At 38.9% G+C, this 22,755-nt stretch overlaps 1 protein-coding gene across 1 annotated transcript; it reads right to left on the bottom strand.

The window, feature by feature from the left end:
- Positions 1-563: 563 nt before the first annotated feature.
- On the bottom strand, positions 564-6,788 carry LOC149284941 (carbonic anhydrase-like). Its single transcript, XM_089496063.1, has 7 exons — positions 6,731-6,788; positions 5,132-5,296; positions 4,345-4,496; positions 3,497-3,589; positions 2,497-2,560; positions 1,713-1,867; positions 564-686 (listed from the first exon to the last, which is right to left on the bottom strand). Exons 1-7 carry the CDS (start codon positions 6,786-6,788, stop codon positions 564-566), a joined length of 810 nt encoding a protein of 269 aa, XP_089352189.1.
- Positions 6,789-22,755: the final 15,967 nt, after the last annotated feature.

Below are 22,755 nucleotides of genomic sequence, written 5' to 3'. Positions count from 1 at the left end.
ACATTAAAACATACTTTAAGAGCTTGAGGGCGCCATTAATATTTAAAATAGATTTTCCAAAGAACTAAACTCTGACAACTTGAACACTTTATTATGACTCCACATCTAACCTTTTGAATGTTGGTCCAAAAAAGTTTATCACAAACTTTAGAATCCATCTTTCATAGGGACAATGTGACATTTAAAAACAATGTAGACTTTGAAAGGATAAATGTGTGAATATATTACATTTATTCATGACAGGCTAGAGCAGTGATCGATCTTGGTTAAACTTTTGAACCCCCCAAAAAATGTTATGTTCACTTCACCTGCAAGCTTTAAAAGAAATGCCTCTTTTTCAGTATAATGACTTTTGAAGTAGTCCTTTTTCTTTATTTGGGGTTTTCCTCTACATTTTCTCTAACTTTTTATTAACCAACAACTTGGACATGCACAGTGATTTTTTTTTTTTGCATGATTGCATACTTTTTGCTGCCTAATGTTAAATTGTAGTAATTTCACACATTCTTCTATTGATTCCTGTATAGTTATGGGTAACCCGGTGTTCATGCGGGTACAGGTGTTCATGCAGAATGGTAAACTGTCCTTCCATTCAGTGGCTGTGTGGGCCTAAAGTTGTTTTTCATTGGTTCTGGGTCTATTGTATCCACTGTGTTATAATAGAGAGAAGTGACAATCGACTGATACTGTGAACAAAGAAAACAGGATTTTTTTGTTAATATTAACAATTTTTTGGACAGATGGATTACAGCAACCTGATGCACTCAACCCTTATATCTGGGGGGAAAAGGAATTATTTTTTTGTGTTTTGTAGTGTCTTTAGTCTTTTCTAGTATTATTGTGTTGCAAAGCTTACAATGTGTTATTTATGTGTGTACATATATACATATTTATATATATTTATTTATTTATTTATTTATTCCCCTCTGAGCATTCTGCACAAATTACATCTAAATGCATTATGCTTCTATTGTTTTATACATGCATGTGTACTGGCACTTCAGTCATGCTTTCAGCAAACACATATTTGTTTGGAGGGCCACCATAACGAAGGGCAAAAACAGAACGTCAGGATGCAACTAAAGGCAAAGAGGGAAAGTTTTGCAAAACTTGGCAGATTACTCCATCTCAAATGGTTTTCTCTACTGAATGGAGTGTGAGCAAGGAGTGTGTGTGTCTCCGGACGGGTGATTGAAATGCAGCATAAGGGCAATACACACACACCTTATAATTAGTATACTGGGATACCTAGTAAACTGGTCTTATCAGTGATGGCATCTATCCTGTTTGAGATGGTCTCATTAACCCCTTAAGGACAATGGGCGGTCCCTAAACCCATTGAAAACAATGCATTTTGAGCCTGTACATGTATGGGCTTTGTCATTAAGGGGTTAAACATAAATGCTTAATTGTATTAATTTGTAAACAACTAAAACATCTTTTAATACAATGTAAGTTGTAACGGCTTATTTGTTTAAAAAAGCACTACTGTGAGTATAGTTCATTCTGTGCCTTGTATTAAATGTGATTAGTGTATAGACACATGGATGTGCTGCGTAAATATATAACTAGATATAAAACTGAAAACTGTAAGAGTTTGTAACATAGGCTAAGGGCAGTATTTTGGATGTTTGCAGTATTTAGGATACTTTGCTACTAAAAACAAAGAACAAAAATTGCAAATAATGTGCATTTTTCCCCCAATATATTACCTGTGACCAAGAAAGATTCTGGATAGAGTCCAGGACCAACCATGTAACATTCTCTGAGCAGGTTGGAGTGGTAAGGGATCCTTGGTACTTATAATAACTCTGCAAATTAGAGGGCAGAAATGTACCCAAATCTATAGAAGATGTGACTGCTTGACCTGTAAATGTATACAAAAATATATATTAGAAAATAATTATCAGCTTCTGAAATGGCTGAAATTCCTGTTCATAAATTGAAAAAAATCACAATTTTATTTGATAATCATGCCTAATCTGTAATGCTGATACCAGGGCTACCTCCAATATCCAGGCAGGGCAGATGGGTTCTGTCCACTCCTTGGCCTTTAAAGTCTCCGTAGGGTTAGTCATGGCCCTATGCGTCGCTAACTCAACCCCTTATCAACGGCATACCTATTGGGGTGTGAAAAAATCCCAGGTACGGTGATAAGTAATAACTTTTAGAATGTAACCAAGCATGTTATGGAAGATCTATCACAAAAGTTTATTGATTTTTTTGTTCTCATTTTATTTCCCCTTTCCTCCTAGTTTCAACTAAAGAGGTGCAGTAACTAAAAAATTACTTGTAAATCCTGGGAATACAACGTTGTTCTCGTGGTTTAAAGATAAAATGAGTTTCACATTGTACATTGGCCCCCTTTTTAAATTCAATGATGCCAATTTCTCTGACATTTCTACCTTCTAAAACTACTAAGATTAGAAGAATGTATATTCTTATGGTAAAAAAGTCAACATAAATGTAATACAACATTACTCAACCCCATTGTACCTTTGTAGGCAACTAGAGGAAGTTGCTGGATAAATTCATTTAAAGCTTCATTAGCGGTGTTAATCTGCAAATAAAATGTAAAATGCATGTATATATAAATGAAATTATATATATATATATATATATATATATATATATATATATATAATCAAAGCAGAACTGGACTCTTCCATCTCCTGGAAACACTGAAAATGAGTGCCCCATGCAACATGTTCAGATGTTTATTTGGTAGTTGTGCCTACTAACAAACCAACCTGTTCTTTTTCCTTTTAATCTCCAATTTGGTGGGATACTGATTATAGAAGAGGAAGATTTTTAAATAATATTTGCACATTTTCTGGAATGGCAGCACAATGTAATTTGAATGTAGGGTGACAGGGAGAATGTCCAGTAAATGGACTGGTCAATGTTGCGTCATCGGTCCCTGAATCCCGAAGATGGCACCAATGATTTCACCTACTGGATTTTATCCATGGACAAGGGCAACAATTTTAAATTACATCTGATTTCAGGACCATCTTCAGTTACAAAGAAAGCTTATTTCTATATAATCATGTTGTCCCAAATAGGTATGAACTAAAAGTTCTACTTCCTTCTGGGCTAATACGGCTAGATATTCTTATAAATGTTACAGCAAACTATCGTGTAGAATATTTCTTTGCTTATTAAATTTAATCAACATAATTACTAATTTACTCCAAATTTTATGTAATTAACAAAAACTATGATTGAAACCAGCAGTAATTTTATGGTTCAAAAGGTATACCTAAGTTGCACCAGAGCACAGTATCACATCAAATTCACTCAGCTCTGGTTATTTGTATGATTTACTCTAACAAGTAAAAACTTATCTGCTAATGTAAAATAAACTAAAGAATTTAAAATTGCAATGAGGATTATATTTTAGGGTTTTTTAATTCCTCATTTTTTTTTAATTAAAAAACAAAACCTTTTTATTTGATTATTAGACTGTGCGTGAATAGATATCTAAAGAGCTTACTTGAAAAAGTACACCGACTACTGCCAGACCGTTGGGCTTTGTTTTGGCTTCTGTTAAGTCTTCATATTGTAGGTTATAAAACACAAAGTGAACCTGAAAAGCACATGTTTAACAACTAAAATGTTCAGAATACAAAAACTTTACCAAAAACTTGTTTGTGAAATTTCTGCCCTACTAGATTTGCTCCAGACCACTTTAAAAGGTGTTATTGTGAAGTGGAAATGTCTAGGAGTAACAACAACACGAAGCGGTACATCACACACACAGTGACCTGCTCTGACTTACTATGTGCCAAAGCGTCTGTTGTTGGCATGTTTGTTTTCGGTCAACACATTTAGTTTCCTGACTGTTCGGTTCGGATGGCAGACAGGCACCTTCGGCTACTAGGACTGAATTTCCCCCATATGGAGGAGCAGCAGCAGTAGTGGTAGAGCAATGGGCCTTGGCAGGTATTGGCAGATGATAGGCGCATCCAGCCCCTTGGTGCAGGATTGAAGTTTCCCCAGTATTACAATAATCCCATAGAGTAAGGAAGGAGACAGCACAAGAGCAGCAGCTGTATTAAGGCATATGGCTTCCGTGGGCACCATATTGCATATGTAGCCCTTTGATGCAGGACTGAATTTACCCAGTATCACAGAAATTTTAAAAAGTCCATCGGAGTAATGACGGTGACAGAGGAGCATCATTATAAATATTATATTAAACTAGATGAAAGCTGGTCCCCCAGCCCCCATCTAATCTTTAGTTTATACTCTCACAAGAACTCTATCAAGATTTTGGACCTTAGTTTAATCTGGAGATCACCGGTTTAGTATAAGGTTTGTTAGGTGTAAGGATTTGCTGACCTCCAGTGGGTAGCCTTTTCCGTTGATGAGATGTTCTGAGCCTATTTCATCAGAATTTAGATCACCAAAATGTATGTGAAATCCAGCCAACTTGTATGGATTGCCAAGACCTGCACCACTTAATGTATATTCTTTGTTCAGAGTCACTTCGACTGTAGGGATACAACAAAATCAATAATTTAAGACCATATTCATTGAGTGCAGTTTCCAAGCATAATTCCCATCACGAACTTAGTTGCCTGCTAAATGTACCCCTGGTTTTGGAACACCATGTATGTATAAAGGACTGCTGTTTTCATGACATATCAATTGCGGGGCTTTCTTTAAGCTTGATGGAGCTCCAGAGAAGGCCATTCATAAGCTCCTCACGCCATTGTAAACCCCTCCATCTCATGCTTTCATGCCCCCACCTTAGCTGCTGCAGCTGCTGTGGACTCTTGTAGAATGCTTGAGCTCCAGCCCCCTTTTACCCTAAGTGATTGCTAGATCCCTAACAAAATTATCATTCTGCTCCTTCAACGAGATGCAGCTTCTAAAATAATATATAGAATAATCAGTATAAAATGTTTTTGCAATAATACCAACTGAAATCAGTCAGTGGCTTGGGAGTTACAATTGGTGATGTTCATGCCAATCTCAACCCAACTAATGGGAAAATTAAGAACACTATATCTTAAATCACACTGCTTTTCCCATCCGTGATGAGCAGTGTTTTGTTGTTTTTTTTCCCGAAAGAGGACTGGTCACCATAAAGCTATGTCAGTTTAGCTGTAGTGAAGACCCATACCTGAGTGCCCATTATTGGTTATCCTAGCGTCAGAATATCCTATAGCTCCGTTGATTTGGATAGCACCCAGACTGGAGTCAGGAACTGCTTCGGATGTGTCAATGTTGATGGGTGACTGTGATGTTTTATCGCAGTATGCATAATGATGATACCAGGTAGAAGGTCCTGATAGGTAGAATACAAGACATGTGACAACTCATTTCCCTGGACTTCCTAGAAATACATTCTGCTGCAAAATGTAGGCACATGATGACCTTGTGGTCAGTACAACATGGAATATGTGTATATGTTAGTGAGTCTCTGTGAGCTTTAGGTAAGGATTAAGTCAGCTGTGTGCTAATGCTATTGAGTAATCAGGATGCTAAAGTTGGCCAATTTAATTTGTCACCTTTTTCTTTGTTACGTTGTACTAGACACTGTAGCATCATTTTGAATGACAGGATTGTAATCCAATCACTCTCTGATTAGTTGTTTTACCTATGCTACTGATTTTGTGTTTGTGTGTAGAATAAACAAATAAAAAATGTTAACCCTTTGGAAGACGTATCATGACTGCTTTCCTGGGGACTGATAAGCTAAGTGTTATCTCCCTGAGTTTTAAGGCCATCCTAAAGTGGCTCTCCCTATAGATCAGCCCCACAAAGCGTGATCGCTCTTCTCGAGCGCTTTTATGACCCTGCAAGATTTACTTTGGAGGGCTTACCCCAGGGCCAGTTTCCCTGGAGCTTCGTTTCCTGACGCACTCATTTTCTTTTTATATCAATTTTATAATGGTCTGTACTCAGGAATACAGATTTAGAAACAATATGCTTTTTTTAAATAAGGTTTATAGACAAGATTTCAGTTCAAATCCTTTTTTTTTCTTTTGTAAAGGTTGGAAATAAATTGGTATATTTGCAGTTCTATATTGAGGTTGAGAAATGAATGATTCAAGATGTTTCAGCACAGAGTTGTGTGTAAAAATGGTTAAGAACACAATAGAAATCACATACCACATACTGTATCTGTGTAACACCAATCATCTGTAGCAAGAAAAGAGACAGTTGGACACCTCTGAAAAAAAAGATATATCAAACATGCCTATACATTTTGGGTAGGAATGTTAATTTGTTCATTTTTGTATTTTATAGCTTACATAAATATGGCAGAGCAAGACCCTTAGCATGAGAGTTTAGAATTAAAGGTCTTTGTGAAAATTAACTCAGTTTTGAATATCTTTTGAATATATTTTTTTCTGTATTCAGAGAGGGATACCTACTATACTATACTCATGACCTATAGACAGGTTCTGTTATGGATCGGTTGTAGACCGAGATTGACCCCGGACCTCAAGGCTGTTGTGATTTCCGAGATACATACAATGTCCTGGTGCCAGGTGAGCGTTTTTACAATAGACTAATGAAACGGGGACTTTATCCTATACATGTACAAGTAAAGGTGTAGTAATCAGGAATATTAAGAGGACCACTGCAAGTGGCTACATGGTCATATGGATTCTATACATTTGCTATTAGGAAAAAGTCATCCCACCCATGTCGCTATTCTCAGGTTGGAAAAATCAAATGGTTTTTAATCCCAGATAAGAAAACATCCTCTTACCTGCTGAGTGTCCATATAGTGTGAGCTGCAGAAGGATTACCAAAGCGGATCTAAACATCTCCGATTTTAGCACTAAAAGACCCAAAGTACCACCATTATTTTTTTTTGCCAGATATTTTTAAATAACTCTCACTTTAAGAAACTAGTCTACAATGAACAATCAAGATCCCTGTTTTCACTTCCTATTGAAATATGAAATCTAGCTACAATATTTGTTATTATCTGTGAGTGGAAATTACTGTTCACAGCTTAAGGGACAGCGGGAAACCATCACTGGCCAGACTCAATTATAGGCAGACAGGTTTTGTCAGGGAAGGAAAAAAATCTCTTAGAATTAGAAAATGAATTTTAAACATTCATACGCCCCGATAATAATGACACATGAGTCTATTAAAACTAAAAAGTGTGGTGGTTATTGAAAATGTTCCAAAAGAATTGAATAGAAATGAAAATAATTGATATATATAAAGAATAATGGGTAGTTCTTTAGGTTTTAATTAAGATTACAACGATGATGATTTCGTATTTTAATTTCCCATTATGTTGCCTGCGCCAAAGTTTTCCAATCACTAGAATCCCCAACCAAAATATAATGTCCCCTTTAAATGCAGAATCAATGGTTCTGTGGTGCTGATTTAAAACTCACTGTATCTTTAATAAGATTTTATAAATACTATATATATTATATATCATATTTCAATGGTAGATTTAATTTGTATTTTTGAAACATATAATCTAAACAGAAGTATACATGGAACATAAAATTAAGTAAATACAATAACAATCTATATAGACTTTTTATTTTCAGACTATTGATATTAACATTTTTCTGAATATTTTGTATTTTTCACCCCAGAAATAAATGTTTTGTATAATATATCAAATTGTTTAAATATTTATAAAAGATAATTAAAAAAAACTCACATTATTCCTGTTTTCACCTGCAAAATCTTCAAATGATTATGGCACAACTGATACCCTTAAACCACTTTATAACATCCTGATTGACTTGCTATTGTAAAAAGACCTCCCATTTTTGCACCATAATAAATTAAAGGAAAATCTGCCATATGTTTCTGTCCTTTTGACAGGTTATCTGCAACTTTAAAAATAGTCATTTTTCCCTAATCTGCTCTCGGAAGGAATTTCTCTTCTAGGAGTTACAAGGGCGATTGAAGTTACTTTTTTACTACTAACCTAAATATTCTTATGTAACAGTTAGAATTATCATATTAAAAAATATTAATATTGTCATCATAACTAATATAAACTCAAACTGTTATGACTTCCCTTTCATTAATGAGACAATAAAATGGTATATTAAAGAGTTAAATTTAAGGGGGTAATACATTAAGTTAATTAAAGTGCATATGTGCATTAGTACATAATTGTCATAAACTTTACAGAAATTGGGGTAAAATCCTCTGTAAAGTGTATAAAAGTGTATAGAATCAGTAACTAGGTCACGGTCTCTTGCACCGTGAATTATAAATAATTAAATAAAGTAAAAAGTAATAGAAGAAAATTAATTTTAAATTGCATTAATCAATTAAACAATCAGTTAATTTAAATTATTAATCAAATAAAATATTTATCTCTGTTTCACAAAGTAAAAAAAAACTCCAAAGTCTGCTTTCTAAGAGCTGAGTCATCAAGACAGATGAAACACCAATCAGGATACAAAAACAGAAACTGTTTATTGAGGAAACAGCAGGGCTTTTTATGGGCAGTAAAACATTGGCAATGATGACAGCCCACAAGTCTGTTTGAGGGCAAAGATGGCACAGATAAGCTGTTTGGGGAACTGACATTCTGGAGAAAAGAAGGCACAGGCAGGGTGTTTGAGGGCACTGGTAAACTGCTTGTGAGCAAAGGAGGTACTCACAAGCTGTTTTGGGGCAAAGGTAGCACTGTGAGACATGCTGCTTGATGAAGTTGGGGGGGGGCGACTGACCAATTTTCAATATAGCATACAGGGTGTAGGCAGGAGGGTAAGCTATATAGGTACCAAGATACATTTACTGATAGGGCTAGCTCCAGACATGTAAAACATAGAATGATAACCAAAACACAGCTTCATGATTGAGTCATGTTACAATGACCATCCCGAATCTTATGCCAAGTTAAACTCCCTGCCTGAACCAGCAAAGCCTCTGCCACACAGCCCTCTGGTCTACATAGGCAATGCCTCCTGGCTCAAGAACTTTTTCAGGGTTTCTCCTGGATGCAGTGTATTACTAGACCACGTAATAGACAATTCAATCCTATTAATGTAAGACGTGTTATGTTATGAATGGCTTTGCTTCAGTGGCGTCTCCAGCTTTCATATTTAGGGGGGGCACATGGGGGCCAGGGGCCAATTATAAAACGGCACATATACACTATATATATATATATATATATATATATATATATATATACCGTATTTTTCGCTCCATAAGACGCAGTTTTTTTCCTCCCAAAGTAGGATGAAAAATCAGCCGCGTCTTATGGAGCGAAGATGCAGGCAGGGGGGGGGGGGGGGCAACGATATACCGTATTGGCTCGAATATAGGCCGCACTTTTTTCCCCCACTTTAAGACTTTAAAGTGGGGGTGCGGCCTATATTCGGGGTCTAGCGCCCGACGCCCAGGGCATGCAGTCCCGGGCGCCGGGCAGGCAGCGGGGTTAGGATACAGATCCCCCGCAGCGGTGCAGGGGACCTGCATCCTACTCCCCGATACGCTCAGACAGCCTCCCCTGCCAGCACTTCCCACGGGGGGGGTGCCGGCACGGGAGGTTGTCTAAGCGCATCGTGCGGATGCGTTTTACCTCTGCACCCCCCGCGGACTTACCGGAGCAGACTCCCGGGTGTCTTGCGGGGTCAGCGGGGGACGTCTACGCAATACAACTTCCGGTGCCGGATGTGCCGCACCGGAAGTTGTATTGCGTAGATGTCCCCCGCCGGCCCCGCAAGACACCCGGGAGTCTGCTCCGGTAAGTTGGGGAGGGGGGGCAGAGGGGGACAGTGGCAGCGTATCTCGGGGAGGGAGGACAGTGGTAGCATATCTCGGGGAGGGAGGACAGTGGCAGCGTATCTCGGGGAGGGAGGACAGTGGCAGCGTATCTCGGGGAGGGAGGACAGTGGCAGCATATCTCGGGGGGCGGGGGGGCAGAGTGGCAGTATGTTTTTTGGTGCTTTTTTAAAGAAAAAAACTTTTTCTTTAAAAAAGCACCAAACTTTTAGGGTGCGGCCTATATACGGGGGCGGCCTATATCCGAGCCAATACGGTACTCACCAAAAGTGTCCCGGACAGTCTCTGTCTCGCTTCGCCGTCCAGGGGAGGTCTTCATCTGGAGACCGCCGCCTCTGTCGCCGCCTCTCCTCTTCTCTGGTCCGTTGCGACGGCTAAGGGCGGACTGGATGGAGAGGACGGGGGGATTTGACGCAAGCGCCGTGTCACGTATGGCGCCGGCGCATGCGCAGTACGGCGCTTGTAGTCCAACTACACTTCCCATCATGTCTGACCAGCTTTTTTCTGTGCAGGCATGACGGGAGGATGATGTCCTTTTTTTATAGCCCATTTTTTAGCTCAAAATATTTTTTCCTTTTTTTTCTCCTCTAAAATCTAGGTGCGTCTTATCAGCAGGTGCGTCTTATAGAGCGAAAAATACGGTATATATATATATATATATATATATATATATATATATATACATACACACGTTAGACATGCATTTTTAACTACATAATAGTAAAGACCGTGATTGAAATATGGCAGTTATTTTTCATTCTTTAATATTAGCCCCTGCTGACAATATATATAAATATTAGACCCTGCTGACGATATATAGAAATATTACACCCTGCTTCCTATATATATTATTATTAGACGCTGCTGCCAATATATATAAATATTAAACACTGCTGTCAATATATAAATAAATATTAGAACCTGCTGCCAATATATTTTATAGTGAAAAAATTGGACCCTACCCAAGCATTTCCTTGGGCCCCGCTCAACGCTTCCTTGCATGCAATCACTCCCTCCGCTACTACACCAAAAAATATATATTTGCCACACTGACTGCAGATCTGAGGAAGACCGTGAGAGTCAGTACTTCTGACTGCACCGTGACATTGAGAGGTCCTCTCCCCTGTAATCATCCCCAGAGTCCCTTTGTCCCCTCATTCACTAAACCATACCGCTCTTTTACTTACACCCTGTAGTTCAGGTATAGATCAAATAAACAACACATGGAAACAGCACATGCCACTGAATGAGATAAAAAAACAACTTGTATTTGCAGGGGTACATAAATAATGTATGGAAAAATAGCATTGCAGGTATAAACCAACAGAACACACAAACCCAGCATTGCAGGTATATATCAACTGGAAATCACATGTAAACTCAGCACTGAAGGTATAGATCAAATAAACAACACATGGAAACAGCACTCCAGGTATTGATCAACTGAATAAGACATACAAATCCTATATTTGCAGGTAAACATAAATAATGTATGGAAATATAGCCGATACAGATCAACAGAATAACACAAAACCCAGCTTTGCAGGTATATATCAATTGGAAATTACATATGGACTCTGCATTAAAAGGTATAGATAAACCCCCCTAAATTACAGGCATAGATCACTGGTCACACACCCCAAAGCCAACCCTGGCGTCCACATTGCACACATAGAACCTGACCAGCACCCAAATTACACGTACATAGGACATGCCATCTTTGTCGCCAAACAGCCCAGCATGAGTCAACATTGTCCCCAAACAGCTGAACGTACGCCATGTTTGTCCCATAAACACACTATCTGTGCCATCTTTGTCCCCAGTGCTTAAACACCCTGCTTATACAATCTTTGCTTTTTTGACAAATCAATAATACACCTATGATTCACACAAACACCTTTACAGTCACTCACTAATTCACACAATCATTTATTCTTTCACACAAATTATTTACACATATTCATTAATGCATCCACACATTAATCCATTCATTCTCTCTCTCATTCTGACTCTTTATTTCAATATTCTTGCCACCCTCCTATCTACCCCCTCTCCCTCCCTATTTACCCCCTCTCCCTCGCTATCTACCCTATCTAACCCCTCTCCCTCCCTCCCTCCCTAATCCCTCTCCCTCCCTCCCTACCGCCTCTCCCTCCCTCCCTACCGCCTCTCCCTCCCTCCCTATCTACCCCCTCTCCCTCCCTATCTATCCTATCTACCCCCTCTCCCTCCCTATATACCCCCTCTCCTTCCCAATCTATCCTATCTACCCCCTCTCCTTCCCAATCTATCCTATCTACCCCCTCTCCCTCCCAATCAATCCTATCTACCCCCTCTCCCTCCCAATCAATCCTATCTCTCCCCTCTCCCTCCCAATCAATCCTATCTCTCCCCTCTCCCTCCCAATCAATCCTATCTATCCCCTCTCCCTCCAATTCTACCTCTTCTCACTCTCTAACCCCCTCCTAACTTTCTACCCTCTCCCCCCTTCGAAGTTCACTTACCTTGGGCTTGTAGAAGTACAGCGGTGCGATCGCGAAGTCCCTGTCTCCCTGGTTCTGCCGCAGTGTGCGCGGCTTCACTGTTGAGCGCCGGATATGGCATCATATACCGGCGCTCAACTTGAAATGCCGGCACTGCGACCAAGGCAGAGGCCTCGCGGAGAAGAGTGAGAGGCGCCGAACGGTTTCTGAAAACGTATTCCTCGGCGACCGTTCGGTGCCTCTCTCTCTCCTCCGCGTCTATTACAAAAAAAAAAAAGAAAAAAGACGGCATTTCAATTGGGGGGGCACACGGGGGGGCACAGCATGATGTAGGGGGGGCCATGGCCCCCTCTGCCCCCCCCTGCCGACGCCACTGCTTTGCTTCCCCTTTCATGTGCAGAGGGAAATAATAATAATATGTACTTATATAAATCGTTTTCCTTGCTATACACAGTTCTATGCGTTTCTTCCTCATGTCTACCGGACAAAACTGCTAATGGTAATTCCTTGTTTAAGTGATCCATACAAACACAACCCTCCCTATTTCACGTTTAATATGCATTGCATTGTTGGGAAAATATCAGCAACACGGGAGCCACGGTAGAGATTCTTTGTTTGTCTTTTTTTATTGCCATTTCTTTTACTAATCACTACAGATTTTGGAGCTGTTTAATTAATGCGTGTGGCTCCTAATATCAACCTAAAATTATGTAGTCCTGATGAGTCGTCTCATTGTGATCTATTCACTAAGCTCTTAACCACTTAAGGACCAGTTTTAAAATTTTTGCAGTGCTTGTGTTTAGCCCACACGTTAGAAGGGCTTTCTTCAGATACATTTTTTTTATCATATCATCTAATTTCCTATAAACAATAATAAAATATATTGAAAAAGAAAACACGTTTTCTCACTTTTGTTTGAAAACTTTTTACTTGTCTACAAAAGCTAATGAAAAAACTTCGAAACAGATTCTATTTGTCCTGAGTTTAGAAATACCCCATGTTTTTTTTATTTTTTATATGTGTCCCTGCCGCTGCAAGAAGGGCAGGACGTACCAGTACGTCCATAGGGGATTCTTGGGATGCGTTTTTTAGACGTACCGGTACGTCCATAGGTGACTGAAGGGGTTTAAGTAGCTATAGAACAAAAACTTGTAACTTGAATTCATCTGTTTCTTTGGTGTGGGGCGCTATTGTCTCTGGTCTAAACAGAAATTTGTTTATATAGTTACTTACCAGCAATGGAGTACTTGTAAGGGAACAACGACCACATAGAAAAATAGGCTGTTTTCTGTATACTGAACAATTACCCTAGGCCATGGTGTTCGTGTTTTCTTCATTTGTTGCTTTCTAAATCGAGCTGTTTGATATAAATACTGTGAGTTGGATAGGACCAGTTTGGTGCTTGTTGAACTTGTAAAGATAATTTACTAGAAGTTAGTTTACTAGTTATTGTTTCCAGTTAGTTTGTACAAGATATTATGTTTCTATGTTGATGACAATACTAGTACAGTAGTGACTTGTTGAGTGTAACCTTAAAAGTAGAAGTTGTGAGGGAAGCGATATAAACCTCATATTTTACAAGCATTTGGCTCACCTTTGGTAATTTAAGTTTTGCATACAGTGCTGGAAATGGTCGCATGCTACCAGAAACTTTAGACTATATTGTAATAATTTATTGGCTCTGTAAGGATGTCCGTGCTGGATAACGTCCACTAAATCCAATAGCCTGCCCTGCTAGAACTTTTCTATAAAACCACATTCTGAAAAATATAGGGTAACTAAAATCTATGACCTATCTTCTGTGAAAACACGTAAAATAAATACATTAAAACCAGGATTGCTTCAGCAAAGGTATAAAATGGCACCAAAATGCATATGTAACTGCCAGACTATGTTGTTCTAATAGTTGAGGCATATTTACTTAGTATATCAGTGGCAGTGTGTATAAGGTCATAGCACTTAAAACGGACGTGTGACAAGTGAACAGAGTGTTTACGTTCACCAACATCGTTGTGTGTGTGAATGAATGAATTTCATATATTAAAAAGAGAATAAATAGATGAGTGTGATGAATTTACACCCACAAAATTGTGCAGCTTTTACTGAAGCCAGGAAACATTAGCATGTACACTTATATACATGCGTAGTAGCGCATCCATTGAAATCACGCAGAATTACAGCTAATTACATCTATACTAGCAAAACATCAGTTGATAATAACGGGAGTGCTACTAAGCACCAGCTGACATGTAGTAAAATCAACTGAAGTCAATATAAAATAGACTCCTTAACATAAAAAGAAAAACAGTTGTGTCCCAACATTTGGAAACTCCTAGCCAAAATGAGTTTTTGTTGATTTTCTTATTTTTCTAAGTATAAATACCTCCTCGATGAGACATGATTCTTGCCTACACTTAGTAACCTGACTGACGAACAGAAAATAATTGACTCTTACAAAGAACCGTGGAGCGCATGTATAAAAGGAGAAAATAGAAAATAATAATAATTGTTGAACTGAAATAGTATTTAATATGGTGTAAGATCCATTCACAAGCGGGCCACAATGGTGCAATATCTTCAGTAAAAAGTGATCTAAAAAGGTCTGGATGCACTTACAATTGGAAGTGGCACAACTTTTAGGGTGCAGTCTATATTCAAGCCCATATGGTATATACAAAATGTATGGTTCTATTAATTATTTGAGATCCATGGAATGTTTGTTTAGAGAGTTACATACATTGCACTAATTATCTGTTTCTGTGAACTTGTTGCAAAGCGCAAACACAAATTTTGTTTAATTTATGGCAAAAGTATCTCATACACTATATTAAGAACTTGCATAAAATGTAACTACAGATTTTAGTTTAACCTCCTCCGTTCGGCTCTCTGAGCCTTCAACCCTTTAATGCCTTCAAAAATATGCCTTTTCAAAAATTGTCATTTTATTGTCTTTTTCTGGGCAACTACAAAGCAGCTTTATCAGAACAGGTTCTATAAAGCCTGTTAATGTGAAACCGCAATAATAAGAAAGGCCACCAGATGGCCCAAAAGCACAATCTAGAATATAAGGTGGGGACCACAGTGCCAGGATTCTTGCAGCTCTCTGATAGTAGTGTTCCATTTATGATCTTCTCATATCTCCCTAAACTAACCGCTGCTCTGTATTACATGGCAATACCCTTCCAAATTTTCTCAGTTCATGAAATGTCCTATACTGCCTTAGCTGTATACCTGTAATCTTCTGTAATTGACGTCATGATAATGGAATTGAAAAATATATCTTAGAATCTTTATGAATTCTTTTGATTGTGATATCATGATAGTGTAATCTTATTATAATTATGGCATCATAATATCTGTCAAATGTGGCATCATAATGGCACCATTGTATTATCATTGTGACATGATAATGACATAATTGTGTTATCATTATGACATCATAATGGAATTGAAAACATTATCTTGGAAACTTTGTAAAATCTTTTCATTGTGATGTTTATGACAGACATGTCCAAAGTCCGGCCCGAGGTCCAATTGCGGCCGCGTTCCGGACTGATAAGGCCCCACAGATAAGTTGCCCAGATATAGATCTGTTTTTTTTATATTAAAGGCAGAGTGATTTAACACCTGTTTAGATTTGTCATCCAAGTCACAAAATGAAGAGTATGCCGTTTTCAATAAACTTTGCATAAAATAGTTAATTTGCATTTAATTTGAATGGTTCAAAGAATGTCACTCTTCGAAAAAAGTTTGGACATACCTGGTTTATGAGATCTTTTGATTGTGACATCATGATAGTGTCATTTTATTATCATTATAGCATCATAATAAGATATTTGGTTTGTGGCATTATAATGGTACGATTGCCTTATCATTGTGACGCGATAATAAGATATTTTGATTTGTGACATCATAGTGGTATTATAATTATGACATCGTAACAATATATTATGATTGTAATATTATATATGCATTATTTTATTGTTATTATGACATTATAATGTGATGTTTTGATTGTGACTTCATAATGGTTTCATTGCATTATCATTTTGACATCATAATGAAATTATTTTGGAAACTTTGTAAGATATTTGATAGTGACATCAAAATGTTACCATTATATTATGAATGTAATCATGGAATTGATATTAAATATCATGTGAAAGAGGTCCGAGAAGGAATTCTTGAATGGAAAGCAGAAATATTTTTTTGATAGTAATTGATAGTCGTCAATGACAAGCGGCTGGTCAACATCAATAATCTGTATTAGTGTAGTGACATGAAACGTTATACTTTATATTTATTATATTTCTTTAGTTTACCCATAAGTATCGATTTTAATTACAAGCACATTGACTGATAGCGTATAGTAATCATGTTTTGTGTTTTTTTTGTATTTTTCCTACCACGTTTTCGCACCATTTTGCCCTAAGGCGATCATCCGCCAAAATTGCAGTGCTTTCAGTGACAAAAGTTTGCACAAAGTTATGTCTGCCGAGATGCAGATGCAGATGAAGATAGAAGATAAAAAAATAAAAGAGAAGATAAACGAGAGAAGATAGAAGATGAAGAACACTGGGAGGCAGAGTCATAAGGGAGGGAGAGGGGTTAGAGAGTCATAAGGGAGGGAGAGGGGTTAGAGAGTGATAAGGGAGGGAGAGGGGTAAGGGAGTGATAAGGGAGGGAGAGCGGGTAGAAAGTGATATAAGTAAAGAGTGGATTAATGTGTGCATGAGTGAATGAGGGAGAGCATGAGATAATATGTGAATGTATTGTCTGAATGAGGGAGAGCATGAGTTAATGTGTGGATGAATTGTCTGAATGAGGGAGAGCATGAGTTAATGTGTGGATGAATTGTCTGAATGAGGGAGAGCATGAGTTAATGTGTGGATGAGTTGTCTGAATGAAAGTGTGAATTAGTGAGTGACTGTAAAAGTGTTTGTGTGTATCATAGATGTATAATTGTGGAAGGGCAAAGATGGCACTAGCAGGAGGCTTGAGCCTTGGGGACCAAGATGGCACAGGCAGGGTGTATATGGGACAAAGATGGCACAGGCCGGACTGTTTGGGGACAAAGTTGACTTGTGCTGGGCTATTTGGGGACAAAGATGACAAATCTTATGTGTGTTTAATTTGGGTGCTGGTCAGGTTCTATGTAGGCAGTGTGGACGCCAGGGCTGGCTTTGGGGTGTGCAACCTGTGATCTATGCCTGTAATTTAGGGGGTTTTAAATATACCTTTTATTGCTGTGTTTTTATGTGAATTTCAATTGATCTATACCTGTAAAGCTGGGTTTTTGTGTTATTCTGTAGATCCATATCTGCTATGCTGTTTCCATACATTATTTATGTATACCTGCAAATACAGGGTTAATATGTCTTATTCAGTTGATTAATACCTGCAATGCTGTTTCCATGTATTTATTTGATCTATACCTGCGATGCTACGTTTCATATATTATTATTGTATACCTGCAAATACAGGATTTGTATGTCTTATTCTGTTTATTTGATATATACCTTCAGTGCTGAGATCACAAGTGAATTTCAATTGATCTGGGTTTGTGTGTTGATCTATACCTGCTATCGCCAGCAGGGTCTAATATTTATATATATGGGCAGCAGGGGCTAATAAATGGGTTTTAGATATTTGGACAGGGGCGCAATTTCAGTGCTTGCCATATGCGCTATTTTCGGTAGATACGCCTCTGCTGGGAGGTACATGCTTCTCCTGCATTGCAAGGTAAGTTGTGAGAGATCTGTAAACAAAATCACCTGCTGGAACTGTTGCAGTAGCGTCAGCTTCATTCTTGCTCTTCGCATAATTTTGTCTTTTACGTCAAAATAGCGGATGTGTGTGAGGACATCTCGGGAAAGGTAATCTCTGACTACTTAGGTATTCTATGGTTACAATTCAGTCTGACCACTGTGAAGGGGTCCTCACCCATTGGAGTGATCTCTTCGGGAATGCCTCCATGATTTTTATGCAAAGCACTTCCAATTCTGCTTGTGTCTGCTATGGAGTTATGGACTTTAGCAAATTTCTCTATTTTGCACTCTAGGAGGCCAGTTCTCTCAACCAGGTTGCCAATATCGCACCTGAGAAAGTTTGCAATATCTGGATGTCTTTCTTGCACTGTTCTCTAATTTCTTGATGGAGATTAGCAAGATGGCTAATAATCACTGGAGCTCCTTTCCTGTGAGTCCTACTCAGTCGCTATCCAAGCCCCATTTTTCTCTCTTTAACATTGCAAACTGACTGTACAATCCTGTATAATCTGAGTGTGTCTGTCTGGCAGAGCTTGCCGGTGCCCTGTCCTGCTTCTGAGGCTGTGGCTCAATGTCCTTCCTTATTCTCAGGGATCGGGCTCTTTCTTAAATAGGGGGATTCAGTCTTATGGTTGATGTGCCTGCTGGTGCCTGCCCTGTGCCTTACCTGTGTTACTGTTGTTGCTCAGTTTCCTTCCTTTCTTAATCTGGGGATCAATGTTTTAATATTTTACATTTTGGGGGAAATTTAGTTCTGTACAATCCTGAATATATCTGGCAGAGCTTGTCCTGTGCCCTGCACTGCTTCTGTTATAGTAGATCAGTCTGCTTCCTTGCCCTGGCCTTTGTTCTGGTTAAAGAGAGATATATGATCTCCCCACCGGCCCTGGTCCTCCAGCGATGTGCAGCTTCCGATGGCCTTTCAGTTGGGGGGGGGCACAATATGTAGGGGAGTGCATAGACCCCTCTTTTCTTCCCTTGCAACACCAATGTTTGTCTTCATAGCAGTGTCGACGCATCTGAGATGTTGCTACCTCTTCTATTACCCTTCACTCGGTTATTCTTTACAGCCCCCAACCATCTCAGACCTACATGCAATTTGGTAGGATGTTAGTGTCACGGTAACCCTCTAAGGCTGGTGGATTCCTGGGGAGACTCCGTACCTGCCTGCCCAGTCCCTTTTAATGTCTAAGTAACCCCGTGCTCATTGGGGGGCACAGGGTGAACGGGAAACCAGACTCACATAAACTAGCCGGCAAACCGGGTACTGCGTCAAAACGTCGCCCTTTGTCCCACCACGTCACTCTTTTGAGGTTACATTAAGCTTGTGGTGGGCAATACTCAGTTGTGGTTACGGAGAGCAAGCTTGTTTGGAAACCCTGGTTTTATTACCAATCTTTAGAACCAGGGTTTACCCAGCCGTGGCTATGGAACTCTGGCCCGGCTAACATGACGCTGTTGCTCAGGGTCCCGACTTCGGACCCCTGTTTTTTTGGATCATAACATCTTCAGATCCTGAGCTCTTCATTGGTACCCCCTGGATTGACGCTGCTCCCTCAGGATCACCCCGAAATAGTGACTCTTTGGTGGGCATTACTGGCCATAGAACTGTATGTAATCTTTTTTTCTATTTTGGCATTTTATTTTCTAAATTTCATGGTAAGGCTCTAATTTTTGAAGAGTTAATTTAAGATCATATTGCTCCCACCTGCATGTTTCAATGAAATGTACTTGCCACATTTGAAATATTGTTAAATTTGCGTTAATGTTATCAAAAGATATTCCATATTTACATTTAATTTATATTTCCTGCAGGCTATAAAAAGATTATTGCAGTTAGCCCTGAAGATCATACGGTGTTGGTCCTTCCCCCCATATTGGTGCTGTAGGAGGTTGATCGTATAGATTTTTACCCAGGGGCATATTATCAGAAAGGTCTGCTAGATAAATGGGGGTAATTGCAGTGGAGTTTAACATATGTCACCTTTTCAGTATTAATAGCAATCAAGAAGAGCAAATCCAAGTGAATGCCTAGCGCAAGAAGAGAGAGCTTTGCATTATAAACTACCCATTATGTACGTCAACTCAGACCTTTAATGTTTAGCGATATCAGGGTTCAACGCTCCTGAAAACTCCCCCTTTACGGAAAATATCCCACAGTTGCCCTTCATCACACATCCAGGGCCCCTGGCTATAAGAGCCGTTGCGTCATCCTAACAGATGGGGTGAAAATATTCTGGAAACAGGGTTACTATAAAATGGGCACCTGTAGTGGCTAATCAACTACGTTTAGTGAATAATAATGTTTTTTTTTCTTACAGCGTTTCATTAAAATTATTCATGTTGCGCGCTTAAAAAATACATGTCGGTCATTTGTGTTAGATGAAGGGTTCTTTAATTATAAAATACAATCTCTGACATCGTTGTCTCTAATCGCTTTAATCATGGGTTACTTGTTAAACCTTTTAAAAGCGCACCGGTTTTCTTTCAGCCTTATGATTTGAGCATCCAAAGAAACCGAGCTCTAGTCAATGAGTGACTTCCGCCTACTAAATGCGGACAATAACGAAGAAAACCAAAATTTACACCATGAAATGATTACAAAGCTCTGTAACCTTACATTGCTTAAAATTTGTTGTTGCTCCAACACTTTATTAAACAGAAACCTTTATTGCCAGAAGTCACACTGTGCTTTTCATTCTATGGATTAATGGTTAATACAATGTTACATATAGGAGATAAATAAATATATTTATTTCATAATATATTAGTACAGCAATCATCAGTGTTTGGGAGTGTGAGGATCACCCTCACTCACACCAAGGACTGTAAACTGTGACTTATTGCTTCCCCAGCAAAAAAAAAAGTTTATTATTAAATCACAATACTGAGAAAAACCTGCCTACAAGCATCTAAAAAGTTGTTTTCCAACCATCAATATTGTTTAGTTAAACTTACTTTCACGTTGAAATATAATAGCTAAGTGCAGGGTTAATATGTTTAAAATCAAAAAGATCCCAGATTTTAGCCTATTCTGTATCTGTCCAGTTTAAAATATAAGCAAATGCTTTTTTTTGCTCGTCAGATTTGAGGCATTAAGAGTTTCTTAAATAAATTTGAAGAAATATATAGTTATCCCAATTTAAACAGAAAATTCTTACCTGAGAATAGCTCTACCTATCATCCTGGCAGAAAATAATAAAACCCCAGTGAATTAACAAAGGCCAACTCACAAACACTAAAGAACAAATCTTTATTAGGTTGGTGACTGTGCTAATCAGGTAAGAATTTTTTGTTTCCATGTCATTCCTTGTAGCAAAGAAAGCTCAAAGGGCAGGGTCATGAAATTACAGCCTGAAGCAATATTTTTGCCATGTCCAGTCTCTATCGTCCTGCAAAGATGCGTTCTTCCACACTGCAGCTCTCACTGAGACATTGCCTGCTTCAGCCCAAGATAAAGAGGTGGCAATAGCGGAGTGCGCTCTAAGTCGCAGAGGAGGTCCTCTCTCTCAGCAGCTTTACCGCTCGGATAGAACTGATTATCTATGAGAATTATAGAGGCTATGGAAACATTTTGTTCCTCCTTGGACCCTGCAAACACCACAGATATCTCTGAACTGCTGTTCTCTCTAACCTAGGGATGTCTGGCGACGTATCGATAGACAGCAGATGAACTCCTCCTAGCTTCTAGGTTTGAGATAGAAACCGGCAGCACAATTTCTTGATTAAAACGGAAAGGGGGAAGAAAAACAATTCCAGACGCAGACACCTCTGATAAAATCCGATATTCATATGCACAGCAGCGAGGTGGAATACATGTTCCTCAACCAATCTGCTTATTCATCTCCCAACCCAACACTTCTGGTACCATATCTGATTGTCTGATGAAACTTTACTGGCTTCAGTAACTACTCTCAATGGAGCAAAAACAAACTATTCCTGAAGGCCTTGATCAGGACCTCTGTCGTTTTTATGATGCATCCCAACTCCACTTGGGGGTTCATAGTTCTCTGAAAATGGCTGCTCAGATGTTCTCTGGTACGTGCCCCTATCAACCAGCCATCTAAATAAGGGACTACCCTTAAACTTTCTGTTCTAATGATTACTACTACTTTTGAAAGAAGCTTGGTGGATATACGCAGAGATGAAGCCAGTCCAAGGGGGAGTTCCTGTAATCTGTAGGGACCGCTGCTCATAAATACTCTTGCGAATATGCAGGTATGCATCCTAAAGATGCGGGGTGGCCAAACTTACTCCTTGAGGGAGGATTTCAAAAGTGGACTTTATCAGTTTTTGGACTGGTTCACACTTTATTGAAGATTCAAGAGATCTCTAATTAATTTGAGGACTTCAGGATTACAAACAACAGAAAATCTCGCTGACAAGATGGTACTGAAACCAAGACTTTCTTCTATATGAATTCTTGAATCATCATGTAGAACACTTTTCCTAAATGCATTTGTCAAGGACTTCAAAAACCATCACAGCTTAAAGATTTTGCTGCCGCAAAAGGCTTTTTTGGCGCATATTCAGCATTATCATTCATAGAGTAATCAGAGAAGCAAGAAGAGTCTTCCAAAGGGATAGCTGACCTTCGTGTAGCCCTAGCCACCATGTCCATCCTTGGTACAACACACAGCTCTTATAGTTCCCCTGCACAAGGAAACAGTCATAATTCTATAGACTGTACATTTCTTCTCTGGATTCTTCCATTGCTTCAATATCAGGGCTTGGAGAGCTTCACGCACTGGAAAAATTCT

Source organism: Sceloporus occidentalis, unplaced genomic scaffold, assembly GCF_023333645.1.
Source record: "Sceloporus occidentalis isolate IW3139 unplaced genomic scaffold, rSceOcc1.0.p SCAF_87, whole genome shotgun sequence".
Taxonomy (NCBI): Eukaryota; Metazoa; Chordata; class Lepidosauria; order Squamata; family Phrynosomatidae; genus Sceloporus; species Sceloporus occidentalis.
The sequence above is the reverse complement of the archived record's forward strand: the minus strand, read 5'-3'. Positions and strand labels throughout refer to the sequence as shown.

Excerpts from the sequence above, each read along its gene's own strand:
- LOC149284941 (XM_089496063.1), bottom strand. The coding sequence starts at position 6,788 with ATGTTTAGATCCGCTTTGGTAATCCTTCTGCAGCTCACACTATATGGA. Across the intron at positions 1,868-2,496 it reads TCCTCTAGTTGCCTACAAAG|GTCAAGCAGTCACATCTTCT; the intron begins GTACAATGGGGT and ends ATACATTTACAG. Across the intron at positions 687-1,712 it reads AGAATCTTTCTTGGTCACAG|TATCAGTCGATTGTCACTTC; the intron begins GTAATATATTGG and ends CTTTGTTCACAG.